The sequence below is a fragment of the Vulpes lagopus genome, chromosome 2 (assembly GCF_018345385.1).
Source record: "Vulpes lagopus strain Blue_001 chromosome 2, ASM1834538v1, whole genome shotgun sequence".
NCBI classification, from domain to species: Eukaryota; Metazoa; Chordata; class Mammalia; order Carnivora; family Canidae; genus Vulpes; species Vulpes lagopus.
The window spans coordinates 57,952,569-57,967,861 of NC_054825.1; the positions used below are offsets into that span (position 1 = coordinate 57,952,569).

Here is a 15,293-nt window from a genome sequence, read left to right on the forward strand (position 1 = left end):
GGTAATATAGAGTGAGGAAAGGGATCCTACGAGAGAAGGTATGAAACAGGAAAGGACAATGCTGCTTACTCTAGTTTTGTTGAAGCTGCTGTTCTCTAAATTATTCTTCCATCAACTCTGGGAGGATGTAAGATGATGCCCAAGGAAAATCAGAGGCAGGGATAAAAGATTAGGAATTTTAATTTCCTCTATCTACATAACTTTTATGCTACAGGAGAAAATCAACTCAACCCCATCTACCTATTTTACTTAAAGGGCAGGCAAGCAATGACTATTTCATACGGCTATCTTTAAAATTCCTCTAAATAGATATTCAAGTTCATTAAAGTGCCAATGATCATATAATGTGCCAAGAATACAAGATGAATAAGGTTGGACTCCTATTCTTAGAAGGCTCACAATTTATCTTAAATGCTGTAACAGGGATCCCTGGGTGGCGCAGCGGTTTGGCGCCTGCCTTTGGCCCAGGGCGTGATCCTGGAGACCCGGGATCGAATCCCACATCGGGCTCCTGGTGCATGGAGCCTGCTTCTCCCTCCGCCTGTGTCTCTGCCTCTCTCTCTCTCTCTGTGACTATCATAAATAAATAAAAAATTAAAAAAAAAAATGCTGTAACAAGGGGAAGTCAACAAAACACTATGTGCAATGATTAATTCTGCTTAGAGGGCTGTGGTGTCTAAGAAACTTTCACAGAAATGTTAGACATTAGCCGGTTTGGACATTAAATTGTTGGACAAAAACTTTACATTAGGGTTGGCTTGGTATAAGGATAAAGCGATCCCTTCTCAGCTCTTTCTAGCTTAGTTCTCCAAGAGGATAAAAGTATCAGAAATAATCTACCATTGGGATCAGGTAGTTAAGTATTGTACAGTTTAGAGTTAATTGTTTTTTGGTTCATTGCCTTCAGGGATAAAACTCTGTCTTTATCAAGAGTTGGCCCAAGTATTCTAAGAGTTAACCCTAGGTAAATGTGAATCAATGGCAGTTCCCCATCTCTTCATTGCCCCACTTTGTAAAAAGTACCTTCATGAGATGAATATACATAGCAGAAAGACTGTTTGGTCTAAATATCAAAGTTTATTGAAATAAAATATAATCTATAATAAAAAATACTAAGGGTATTATCACTGGTTACAGTTTTAAGTACATTAACAAAAAGTCCAACATTTTAATCCAAGAATGACACTATCTTTGTGGTACAATAACAAACATGAAATTAAATGTTGAATAATACTGAATAATTCTGTTAGAATTATTTTATACTTTCCCATCTATTCAGTATGCCCTTTTTTTTTTTTTTTTTTTTTTTTTTTTTTAGGAATATCTTCCAAAAATGAAACTTTGGAAACTTGTTTAAGACCTAGTTTTTAGAATTAAATAGTTTTAACATAATTAGCATTTAAAACCAATAACTTTTTTTCATAGAAATTCAGTTCAGTTCTAAGTTGGGTAGGTGCTTTTAGGTGTCATTTGAAAAATGTATTTCAAGGCTGTTTTGTATCAGTCTCTATGGTTGCTATTAGCCTAAAACTGCAGTTAAAGCTGGTCACAAAGCAAAGTGGATGAATGAATTATTTCAGATATAGAAAGGGTGTTAAGATAGCAAAGAAGAGGAGGAAAGAACAAGTGCTCATATACTATATATTTAAACTCTTTGAGAACTCTATTTCAATTGGCCAATCTTGGCCTAACACAAGAGATCTATGATATGTCATAGTAACTTCCTGAATATTCGCACATGAAAATGGAGGAAGAAAATTTGTTTCTTCTTACTACATTTCAAGATCACTTGCCTCTGCAGTCATGATACCATTTCACTTGCTATTCCCCAAAAATATGTGCCCCATCCAATTATCCTGCACAATTCAAGGAAAAAGACTCACATGCACTAACTTTAGGAGATGACTTTCAAGTACCTCTAAAGAAGCACAAGTGAAGATTATCCCTTATACTGACCCTTATGTAGCAGTCATATACCAGTCTGCTATCGTTTTGTCCTACTTTTGTGATATGTGGATCTGTGAAAACAATGTTTGTCATTTTATTGAGGAAAGTTGCTTTTTAACAAAAACAACTGGAAGTTTCTCAAATCCTCATCTTTAAAAATCTGTATAGCTATGATAGCCTATGTACTTCAGAAAAAAATGATCATAGAACTAAGATGTAAAAAGGAATAAAAACTGACAATATTGAGACACACCAGACAGATCTTCAAAGATTAAATGCCAGTCTTAGTCTTTAAACATATTCTGTTAGAACCACTCTACAAGGTATTTTAGTGATAATGTCCATTTGGACAGGTCACTGATTTGGGAATTTAAATGGGCATTTCACTTTCCTAACTTCCTATGGCAGGACTCATGGCAGCTGTGACTGCCAGACCCAAAGAAGCCAGCATCACCTTCAGAAGAATTTTGCTTTGTGCATCCTCTAATCTAAGAGGCATCTCTGCCACTCAAAGCAGAATACTGCATAGAGGAGGCATATAAAGTTTTTTAAGTTAATGACAAATCAAGTGATTTGAAAAAAATTCTTAAAATTAGTATCAGATAAAATAGAGCCATTATAGAATAATACTAGAACTTTTTGTCTTTTAAATCTACTGTGATTTATAGTTTAGGATTTGTATTTCTGCCAGGATGTTTCAATTCCTTATCTGGGATAGTACCATGTTCTTAAAAATACCTATTATATGCAGAGAAGTCTAAATTTCAGGACAACAGGATAAAACTGAACTTGAAAATAGTTCAGTTCTTGTTGAAGACTTTGACCCAAGTTTTTGAGTTTTTTTTTTTTAGATCAGAAAAGTGAAATTAGAAACTAGTTTATGTGAAAATACATAAGCATATTCACAATATATTAAACTCTGATTTCTAACAGCAGAGACACTGGCATTAAGTAACAGATGTGTGAATTAAAATTTAGATCTTCAAAAGAAGTTAAAATGACCTGGGTCCTGCAATCTGTCCCGCAGATTCCATTATTTCTCTTTTGTAATTATTTTGGCCAAGATGCCTTCAATTTTAAACTTTAGTTTGTTTTAAAGTGTTACCTGAGGCAAGTAACCTCAGTTCTTTTTAAGATTTTCTCAGTAGCTACAGAAGTATTGGGTATCAGTAAAAAAAAAAAAAAAAACCCAAAAAACAAAAACCCATTATATTCCCAGAGAACCTAAGAATTCTGATTTTCTGTCACTTTCTAAAAGGAATTTATCTGCACATTACCAAATAACATTTATACTAAAAAACAAATAATTCAAATAGTCCTAAATATGACAGTACTTGACAGACCTAAATGAATTCCATCCGTGCACCAGTTTACATATATGCAATTAGTAACCTGATACCACTGTACTTTGTTCCATGGAAAAAAAGGCAAAGAGAGAATCTAAGTATTTAGATATATGAAAGATATTGGAAAAAAATAGACTTTTAATGCTTCTTATACTCTCAAAATACTCTTGATTTTGATCTTACAGTCCACAAAACACAAAAGCTACCACAAAATACATTTTGGGAAGAGATGATACCATACTCAAAGACAAGATAATTCTACACATTTTAACAGCATTAAAAAAAACTGACTTTAAGAAATATTGTCATTGGGAAAAAGATCTGCACACTCAAGAACAGAAACTATAATGTTTATGATTATTTAAGTAATACTCTGAGTTTTTACTATGCCCTTTATTCAGGAGTTTAAAGCACTAAAAAATGCACATCTTTTACATGTTTAGAATAAACAGGGACAGAAAATTTGCCCCTGGAAAGATGAAAGCCAGATTTTTAGACTTAAAACAGTTCAGACTTCCACATTTCCATATTTGTATTTTCTTAAAATACAAACTATGTACTGTCTTTAATACTTCCATGTTATTTTATCAAACTAAATTTTCCATATTTTAAAATAACTAGTATATTTAATAGGAAATTAAGTAAAATGTAATCAATTTACTTTTTTTGCTTAAAAGATTTTTTTTTTAAGTAAATGAGTTTGAGGACAGTTCTAGAAATTCTTGCCTTGAATATTTCTCCAGCAGGACATTACCATTAATATATGGACTACAACAATTCCTTCCTTAAATATCTATCTGACTCCTAGTCCTCTTTCCTCTCAAGGTCTCACTTAGTGACCTGAGCTGATAATTCAGTAAAAACAAAGTATTAAGGTTTTGTGCAAGTACAAAATGGCTAATGTTGGGTTCAGTCAACTAAACTGTTATTAACTTGCTTAATTAAGCTAAGATCAAGAAGTATGCGGAAGAATTTGAAACATAATATGGGATAAGTAGTCAAATACTAGAAATATGAGACACTAAAAAAATATATTCCAAAATTTAATCCTAAACTTAAATCTATGCCTCATTCGACTGCTAAGCTGACACCTTGAAACATGGAAGAAGTTACTTCACCTAAGCACACTGGACCAGCATATTACAGGAAGCAGCCAATGCCAATTTTAGCTGCTTCAGACTGCTTAGTGTATGTATGTATGTGTGTGTGTGTGTGTGTGTGTGTATTTTTTTAAGTGATAATTCTTAAATTTGAGGGAAAGTTCCCAGATTGCTTTGACAATAGAAGTCGTGGATCCTTGCTTCAGAAGAACAGATACACACACGCATACAAACAGGCACACAAGTACTTTTAAATGTTGATAACCTATTGTAAATCACAGCATTGTTAATTCAGTGGGATACACATGAGGACAATTTTCATATTGCTAACGAAGACTGGTCACTAAACTTACGAAATAGCCTTTATAAAGTACAAGAAAGTACAGCGACCATATCCATTCACATTCATGTCGCTTTTGCTAGCTCTAACAGTGATTGGTTGATGCAAATGTGTCCTTAATCTAGCCTATAAATATTAACAACAAAAATGTTTAAGTTCCACCTTCTGCTCAAGCAGTTCATGTAACAGTTTTCAAGTACTACAAAACACTGTGAATGAAAGACTTGAATATACCACTATCAAATTCCAATGTACCCAAACCACCAATGAAATGTCTGAATATGTAATTTGTTGCCTTGAGCAAAATATAAGAAAATAAAGACACAATAACTCTCTAATCTTCAAGGATGGGAAATCAGTATCTCCAAGAAGTTTGTTTTAATAGGACTGAACATTTAATTTTTTTCCTCACAGTAATCAAACATTTTATCATTATTACTCTTGGTATATCAAACTGAACTCCAGGAATGTAAGAAAGTCTGACTTGGAAATATTACATAGAAAAAAGGTTGAATTAACAACACATTATGTTTTTTAGTTATTTTTATATAAGTATACATTGACATCTACTTATCTGATAGCAGCACTGCTGGTTTTGAGTGAGTTTTATTTTTCTTCCAGAGGGAATGCAGAATGGCAGTATTATCTTTGGAACAAATTAAGAAGATAGTAACAAATAACAGAATAACTTTTACACATATTTTTTTCAAGGGTAATAAATAGATAAGTATATAATTATGGAAAAATATGCCTCAAATATGCTTTTTAAAATTTCTCAGGATTTACTGTTTTGCCTTTTCATATTATAATATAATGCATTGTCCCTACTATCTGTTCTAGGAAAAACAAATGCTGAGGTTTGAGTTTCCTCCTTCAACCAACAGAGTGATATCAAGAGAAAACCTGGACTAAAGTCAACTTGCTTGAGCCAACAGAGAATTCTGTAGAACATCTGATTATTAAATTAAAGACTCACCAAATATTTTGTACCAAAGTTTTATACCCCAAACAGGTTCTCTGATGATGATTTATCATGCTAGCATAGGAAATCTGAAGGGATAAACAAATGGTATAACATAACCAGACATGCAATACAGAAGGACATGACATAAAGCTTGACCCTGGATTTTTTCCTTAGAATAATTCCTTCCATAAATAAGACTTTACTTTTTATTTTTACATATAGACTCATCCTATAAATGGTCTTGGATCATGGAGAATGTTAAGGACATAGCTTAAGAAATCTAGACCACATTTTTTTTTGTAGTCTATTGTCATCCTAGACCACAAGAACATTCTCCAAGTCGATGCTCAGGTTAGATTAAGATGCTCTTAAACAAATTTACTGAGGCTTAGAATGTAAATCACATAACTACTTGCAGCAGCAATAGTCTTTTCAAAAATGACTAAAACAAACTTTTAAATATAAAGCATATAAAAAGGACTATTAAGGATAGTAGAAATACAGGAAAATATGTGTTGCCTCATAATAAAGTTCAATAAATATTCTTTCTGAATCCTATAAACACTACAAGATGTTATAGGTCTATTTGGTTGGTTCCCCTAAGTTAAAAAAAAATCTGATTGCTTTTACATAAATTTCTCCCAATTCTTATCTATTTTCAAACAGATTTTTATTAATGCTTTTTCACTAGACTCAGAAATTATTTCTAAATTCCTTTCAGAAATGTGCTTTTTTTTTGTTGGCTTTAGTAAGTATACTTAATTTTCCAGCAAATAAACATGATTTAAATTTTAAGGTTCAAGGTAATTCTAGAAAAAGGTAGACATTGAACTATCTGCTTTTCTACATCCCATATTTACAAGGCCTAGCATCCACTGTGGTTTCCTTCCTATACTCAGTTCTCACACTGTCAATAAGTAGTAACTGTAGTACAAGTTACCTATATTAAATATTTCAAAATTCCTCAAAATTTCACAACACTACAAAGTTATTAATATCTGATTTTGATAGAATATGAGTATTAGTGTTATGCAATTTTTTGCTATTGGAAAAGAAATACAAATTATTTTTTCTATCTAAATGAAACCCAAGCTCCATTATCAGTTCTCAAGATAATATCTAAAATGTACATTCCTAAAGAAAGGTAAAGCTGTTCAAGGGCTGAACTAGTCCAATATAGGATTAAGGGTTATTTATTTCTGTTATTTTTTGTCATGGTTCTTTTGTTTGTGTTTTTTTTTTTTCTTTTTTACATCCCTATATTAAACCCCTGGTTTCTCTTGGATTAGATCATAATTTAACATTGTAAAAATTAATTTCAGAAACTATTGTGCTAATATTTAGATTTCAGGAAGGAATCAGACGAAATAAGTTACCTCCATTCATTGTTAGAACAGAAGATAAAATAGCTTACTAACTGATATGAGTTATGAATGTCACTATGACACAAAATTTGCTGTGATTTGCTTATTTGGCTACAAGTGAAGTATTTTTCATGAATGAAAACACACAGCATTTCCAACTTGTAACATGAAACTCCAGCTCATAAAGAGTGTACTGTGTGACTTGAAAAAGTCTGATTGTAACTAAGTAACAACCTTTCCCCTGAAAAACATGAACAAAATCCATTGGGAAATCAGGCACAGACGGTATTTATCGGTTTTTCTTCCTTTCCTCCTGTGGTTTTGTTTCTCAAGACATATAGATGCATCCAACAGAATCCAACACTTGTTACAAAATGACACAGCTATTTTTGTCCTTTTCTTTCTCTTTATCTTTTTCTCGAGGTTCCTTTCGTTTACGTTCACTATTCCCAGGTTGTCTTCTACTTGGAGAGGCTTGTGCTGGCTGGCTTTGCTTTAAGAAAAATAAACAGGAAGAAATTACCTCAACTTTCTAAGGTGCTTAATCATAGTTATCTAGAAGGAAAAACCACAAGAGTGAAAGGAATCATTAATGAAAAAATTATTTGTACACAGACTTGTTATGTTACATGGTATCTGAGTAACTGCCTCTGTCATTTTGGATAGATATAATTAATGTATCCATTATTCTAAGTAAATGAAATTTCAAACAATATGTAGGATTATATTCCCTGAAGCCTCAAATTCAAGAAATATTTATGTTAAAGTTTAGAATATGTAAAAGAAGGTGACAACTTTTGGTAAATTAAGTTCTCTAAGTCCTCATTAAATACTATAATAAACAAATTTTAAAGGAGAAAAAAGAAAATCCTGAGAACTTCAAGTGTGAAGTAAGTGTATTCTGTGAAATAAGAGCATGTTTTTAGTGAAAAGCTAGGTTTCCACTACCATGGTAGGTTTTAACTTTTAAGCTTGGAATAGTCCATGTTTGAACTAGAACTAGAAATACTTAGTTTAATGGAGACCTCTATGTATAATGTTTTGTTGGACCTTAAAGCGCATCTTACTTTATTATATACCCGAGTCAAAGGAACCATTCTGGCATAGTACAGTTAAACATGAAAGAAGGGAAATATTTTTTTCATTCAATAAAAAGGAACCCATTTAAAGCCACATTTTTAGAGCTTAATACTTTTAACTAGGGAAAATGGAAAGGTGCTAATAATAATCTTTGTTGAATACTTAGTACATGTCAGACATTGGGTTTAAGTACTAACATTATTTATTCTTACCCACAAATCTGAGAGTTAAGCATTATCTTTTATTTTCAAGATAGGGAAAATGGGGCTAAGAGAGGTAAAGGACTTTGTCCAAGGTGCAGCAACTATAATGGGGAGACAGGAACGGGAAGACAGAAGCAGAAAATGCAATCCATGTCTATCTGGCTCTGAAGTCTACATTCTTACTAGCAGTACCTCATACTGCCCTCTAATTATTACAAAAGACTTTGTTCCCATTGGTTTATATTCTTTGGAGCTATTAACAATTTAAAAAATACATTTCATTGAATTGCACCAAAAATAATAAAATACTTAGGCATAAATTTAACCAAAGAGATGAAAGATCTGTACTCTGAAAACTATAAAGCACTCATGAAAGAAATTGAAGACAACACAAAGAAATGGAAAGATATTCCATGCTTATGGATTGGAAGAACAAATATTAATAAGATGTCTATACTACCCAGAGCAATCTACAGATTTTAATACAATCCCTATCAAAATTCCAACAGCATTTTTCACAGACCTAGAACAAGAAATCCTAAAATTTGTATGAAACCACAAAAGACCTGTAATAGCCAAAGCAATCTTGAAAAAGAAAAATAAAACTGGAGGTCTCATAATTCCAGACTCAAAGTTATATTACAGAGTTGTAATAATCACAGCAGTATGATACTGGGGCACCTGGCTGCTCAGTCAGAAGAGTGTGCCACTCTTGATCTCAGGGTCATGAGTTTGAGTCCCATGTTTGGTGTGGAAATCACTTAAATAAAAAAACAACAGTATGATACTGATATAATAATAGTCACATACATCAATGGAATAGAACAGAAAACCCAGAAATACTCCTACAGTTACATGGTCAACTAATCTTTGACAAAGGAGGAAAGAATATGCAACAGGAAAAAGTCTTTTCAACAGTGTTGGGAAAACTGGACAGCTATGCAAAAGAATGAAACTGGACCACTTTCTTACACCATACATAAAAATTAAAAAAACGGATTAAGGACCTAAATGCGAGACCTGAAAAAATAAAAATATTAGAAGAGAGCAGAGGCAGTAATTTCTTTGACATTAGCCATATTAACATCTTTCTGCATATGTCTCCTGAGGCAAGGGAAACAAAAGCAAAAATAAGCTATTGGAATTACATCAAAAGCTTCTGCACAGCAAAGGAAACAATAAAACTAAAAGACAACTTACTGAATGTGAAAAGATATTTGTAAATGACATATCTGATAAAGGGTTAGTATCTAAAATATATAAAGAACTTGACACCAAGGAAACAAATAAGCCAATTTAAAAATGGGCATAAGAGGTGCCTGGGTGGCTAAGTCGGTTGGGTGTCCAACTCTTGATTTCAGCTTGGGTCGTGGTCTCACAATTGTGGGATTGAGCCCCATGTCTGGCTCTGCACTCAAGGCAGATTCTACTTTAGATTCTCTCTCCCTCTCCCTACTCCTCACTCCCTCAAGTAAATAAATAAAAAATTTTAAAAATAAAATAAAGATTATTTCTCCAAAGAAGACATATAGAAGTCCATCAGACACATGTAAAGATGCTCAACATCACTCATCATCCGGGAAACGCAAATCAAAACCACAATGAGATACCACCTTACATCTGATAGAGTGGCTAAATTCAAAAACATTAAGAAACAGTAAGTGTTGGTGAGGATGTAGAGGAAAAGGAACATTTATGCACTGGTGGGAATGCAAACTGGTGCAGCTACTCTGGAAAACAGTATGGAGGTTCCTCAAAAAATTAAAAACAGAACTACTCTTTGACCAGCCATTACACTACTGGGTATTTACCCAAAGAATACAAAATATTAATTCAAAGGGATACATGCACCCTTATGTTTACTGAAGCATTATTTACAATAGCCAAATTATGGAAGCAACCTAAGCGTCCATTAATAGATGAACAGATAAAGAATATGTGGTATATACACAATGGAATATTATTCAGTCATGAAAAAGAATGAAACCTTGCCATTTGCAACAACATGGATGGAGCTAGAGAGTATAATGCTAAGTGAGACAAGCTAGTCAGAGAAAGGCAAATACTGTATGATTTCATTCATACATGGAATTTAAGAAACAACACTAAGTGAACAAAGAAGAAAAAAAGAGACAAACCAAAAAACAGACTCTTAAGTACAGAGAACAGACAAATGCTTCCCAGAGGGGAGGTGGATGGGAGTGGGGAATGGGGAGAATAGGTGAAGGGGGTTAAAAGTACATTTAGCTTGACAAGCACTGAGTAATGTATAGCATCGTTAAATCACTACGTTGTACACCTGAAACTAATATAACACTGTATGTTAACTACACTGGAATTAAAATTTAAAAAAAAAAAAAAAGAAACAACTGAAGGGGCGCCTGGGTGGCTCAGTCGGTTAAGCGTTCGACTCTTGATCTCAGCTCAGGTCCTGATCTCAGGGTCGTGAGTTCAAGCCCCGCGTTGGGCTCCACACTGGGCGTGGAGCCTACTTAAAAAACAAAACAAAACAAAACAAAAAACAAAACTGAAAAATCTTGCCATCAGAAACTCAGGAAAAATAATTTCACTAAATGAGAAATATATTAAGATAATCACAAACTTATAACAATGTCACAAAACCCATGGGTGCTAAAATGCTAACTTAAGAGTCAATACCTAATTTAAAAATATTTATCTCAAAAAAAAAAACTAAAAAATATTTATCTCAGCACAAATTTGTTGCTAAAGTGATCATTATATTTAAGAATCAGAACACTAGTTTTTACCTGGGCCTGTGTAGAAGCAGAAGCAGCAGCAGCTGCTGCTTGTTCCTGTTCCTGATAATATTGAGAAGCCCGTCTATCCTCCTCTTCTTGGAGTTTCTTTGCTAGTTCCAAATCACTGATTCCTTCAGGTATTTGTTCCCAATTGATCTCTTGGCTCTGCTGTTCTTGTTGTAGAGATAATGCCATAAGATAGTCCTAAGAAATTAAGTTATAACCATCTTTAGCTATGAGATTTTACTCAAGAACTGATAAGTATAGAGGTTATACCTACAAAACTATGAGAAAGGCTTTTTAAAAACATATCAGAGTTTAAATACAAAAATTAAAGTTACCTAAGTATTTCTGAGAGCTATAATTTTAGCCATGCTGCCATTGTTCTAAATATTCTTGGAATTCATTTAAAATTATTTGTAGAACCAGTATATAAGGCATTCAAGAAAGCTTTAAAAACAACCCCCCAATAAAAACAAAATAAAAACCCTCCACAAAATGCCCCGAAGGGGCACCCGGCTGGGTCTGTGGAGCATGCAACTCTTGATTTTGAGGTCATGAGTTCAAGTCGCATGTTGGGCATAGAGCCTACTTTAAAAATAAACAAAACAAAATAAACTTCCCTATATTTATGAAAGAAACACATCTGTAGAAATTGTGTTTGAATTTGTATGTGAATGTAGAAAAAACTAGATGGATATATATCAATTGTCTTTGTGTAGTGATATGGTAATTTACAATTTACTGTAATTTACAATTTACAATTTACTTTCTTATTTACATTTTTTATTTTGTCTCAATTCTACATTTCTCAACCTCCATTGAATGTCATAAGTCTTTTTTTTAATTGTAAGAATTTCCCAAATAATTAAATAATTAATTAAATAATTTATTAAATGTTCTTCTACTCCATGATTTTTAAAGCCAGTAACACAGTTACCCATCATTCAGTGATATTCAATTACTTAACCACCTCCTCCTTCCACCAACACTCCCAAGTTATAGCCTATGAGAAAATGTGATGCAGCTGGTTGAAAGTTATATCATCTAATTTCACACACATTCATTAAGAATTAGTACTGAACGGAACTTGAGTACTCTGTGCATCTCCCCCAACCTATACTCAAAATGAGAAGATTTTAATTACCTACAGTGGATATCTAAAAGGTTGTTGCCTGTGAAGACTTTGTACTATCTAGCATGAATATCTTACTAACATGACGAATTTGCCCTTCAAATTTTTCTCCTCACTTCCTCAAACTGCCCGTTGCCAAGTCCCATGGTCTTAAATTCACTCTTTTCTTGCTACTTCCACAGACACTGTATTTCTCTCAGCATCTTACAACTTTATTACTGTGGCAATCTACTGCTTTACTTTCATCCCTTCTGTTCTGATATTTTTTACATATAAGTGTCAAAAAAATCTTGCACATTTCTTTCAAGTAATATATTTTTAAATGCCCCTATAAAGCTTCTGAAGGAAAATGAGCATATTATTATGGCTGTTTGTATACTTTCAAGTATTCTCCTGTGCGCTCATAACTTACTATTCAAACTGCCACTATCAAACTTAACATATAATTATTAGTTAGTGAAATATTTGCCTCTCTGTTAGACTGTAGAACTCCTGAGGACAGGACTAAATGATTTATCTTTGCCTCCCGAGGACCTTGGTAATAATGCCAAGAACACAACTGCTCAATGAATATTGGCTAAATGAACAGCCTCCATGTACTTAAATTGTTATCAGCATCAGAAATATGTGCCAACTCTTCAACATAACCACATTTCTGCCTCAGTTGTGGAAGAAGTCATGTCATTGTTACACTTTTCATAAGAAACACGCTTCTGGCTCCTAGGCTGCCCACCCGTAGCGGACAAAGATCTCACCTGTCTCAGATCTAAATGAGAATTCCACTCATTAGTGCAGTTCTTGCTCTAAGTGTCTACTTACCCTGGACTCTAAGGCTTGGAATAACTACCTAACATTTTTACCCTCTCCTTTTCCTACTTTTTCTGACTAGCCAAAATTGATCTCTAATCTGTGCTCATCTCATCTCTGCCACTATAGCTAAACCATCATCACCTCTTGTTTGAATTGCTAGTCTCTACTAACACCTGTGTTGTCTGTTTATACCTATGCATTTTTCACATAGTAGCCTTTAAAAAAGGTAAAGTAGGGGTGTCTGGGTGGCTCAAAATGTTAGGCGGCTTCCTTCGGCTCAGGTCATGATCCCAGCATCCTGGGATCAAGCCCCACATCAGGCTCCTGCTCAGCCAGGAGTCTGCTTCTCCCTCTGCCCCTCACCCTTGCCTGTGCATGCTCTCTCAAATAAATAAATAAAAACTTAAAAATAAATAAATAAATAAATAAATAAATAAATAAATAAATAAAGTAGATCATCTTCCACATTTAACACTTGCCATATCTTTCCTATTAAAATTTATTTTTATTATTATTTTTTGAATTTTATTTACTTATGATAGTCATACAGAGAGAGAGAGAGGCAGAGACATAGGCAGAGGGAGAAGCAGGCTCCATGCACCGGGAGCCTGATGTGGGATTTGATCCCGGGTCTCGAGGATCGCGCCCTGGGCCAAAGGCAGGCGCCAAACCGCTGCGCCACCCAGGGATCCCTCCTATTAAAATTTATTTATTTTTTTTTTTTTTTTTTTTTTTTTAAAGATTTTATTTATTTATTCATGAGAGACAGAGAGAGAAAGGCAGAAACACAGGCAGAGGGAGAAGCAGGCTCCATGCAGGGAGCCCGACGTGGGCCTTGATCCCAGGTCTCCAGGATCACACCCCGGGCTGCAGGCGGCGCTAAACCGCTGTGCCACCGGGGCTGCCCCCTCCTATTAAAATTTAAAATAAAATTCAAACTCTGTATCATGGCCTTCACAGTTCAATATAATCTGGCTTTCTGAACCAAAGTGTATAATCAATGTACAAATGTAAAATGCTCACTTACTGATTTAGGAAATGTCAGGAATATTTCACAATAAATCTTTATTTCAGAAGTTTTGGATAACTAAATTCACATTTGAAAGGAATGAGCATTTTATTTTTAATTTTTTTTTAAAGATTTTATTTATTCATCATGAGAGTCAGAGAGAGAGAGAAAGAGAGAGGCAGAGACATAGGCAAAGGGAGAAGCAGGCTCCATACAGGGAGCCCCACATGGGATTTGATCCCAGGTCTCCAGGATCATGCCCTGGGCTAAAGGCAGGCGCTCAACCACTGAGCCACCCAAGGATCCCCTATTTTTAATTTTTTAAAAGAGGTTTTATTTATTTGAGAGAAGGAGCGAGCAAGAGCAGAGGGAGGGGCAAAGGAAGAAGCAGACCATGTGGACTTTACTTCAGGACCCTGAGATCACGACCTGAGTCGATGTCAGATATTTAACTGACTGAGCCACCCAGACACCCTGAAAGAAACGAGCATTTTAAACGATATGAAGACAAATTTACCTGATCTATCTGATCTTGCTGTCCTCTGTATACAGTTTCAGGATCTGAAGGAGGCCGCAGATGAAATTCTGAGTCACAGAAATTTCCATCACCATCCACATTATGTAGGCTTTCCCAAACAACTTTTTCTTCAGTAAGAAACCCCTGATCTGTTACCAGCAAATACAGTAGACCCTTAATAAGAAAGAAAAGGCACTGTTAAATTGACCAAAACTAGCTAATACTTAAGGGAAATTTTATCATCTTATGTTTAAAGCATATTAATTATTCCTACTAGTTAGATATAATAAATAGTAGACAAAGTTCACTGAATTAGGTCTACCTGGCTTTGAATACAGTTTATTATTTTATATGTTTATAAATATTGAAATAGGAATATTTTATATTTTATAAGTATATTTTTCACAAATATATTATATATATTTATAAATTTATAGAAGTAAGAAGCTGCTGGCAGGCTCAACTACTACATGACCTATAAATAGCCTCAAAGGGTTTTTAAGGAATTTGTATAGTATATTCCTGTTTTATGAAATATCAGGTAACAAGACACAGTCACAATAAAATTATATCACACTGCCTGTTTATTAAAATTTAAAAATATGACTAATCCAATCCATATCAATTTTTTCTTTTTCTGCTCACACCATTAGTTGCTCTTCTTTCAACACCCAGAGTACTTACAAAGTACTTATTCCTATTGTAGCACTGAATCACAC

At 34.0% G+C, this 15,293-nt stretch overlaps 1 protein-coding gene across 3 annotated transcripts in view; it reads right to left on the reverse strand.

Annotated features, from left to right (window-relative positions):
* Nucleotides 1-1,057: 1,057 nt before the first annotated feature.
* The window catches only part of MINDY2 (MINDY lysine 48 deubiquitinase 2), an 83,750-nt gene continuing 69,514 nt past the window's right edge, over nt 1,058-15,293 (reverse strand). Inside the window, exons 7-9 of one of the 3 annotated variants that reach the window (XM_041743265.1) lie at nt 14,575-14,748; nt 11,113-11,307; nt 1,058-7,554 (exon numbers count right to left, since the gene is read on the reverse strand). In XM_041743265.1, the coding sequence (XP_041599199.1) occupies nt 7,429-7,554; nt 11,113-11,307; nt 14,575-14,748 (495 nt within the window). In that variant the 3' untranslated portion in view covers nt 1,058-7,428. Of the gene's footprint in view, nt 7,555-10,771; nt 10,836-11,112; nt 11,308-14,574; nt 14,749-15,293 lie in introns of those variants that run through there. The other 2 variants (XM_041743266.1, XM_041743267.1) reach the window with 2 other exon arrangements.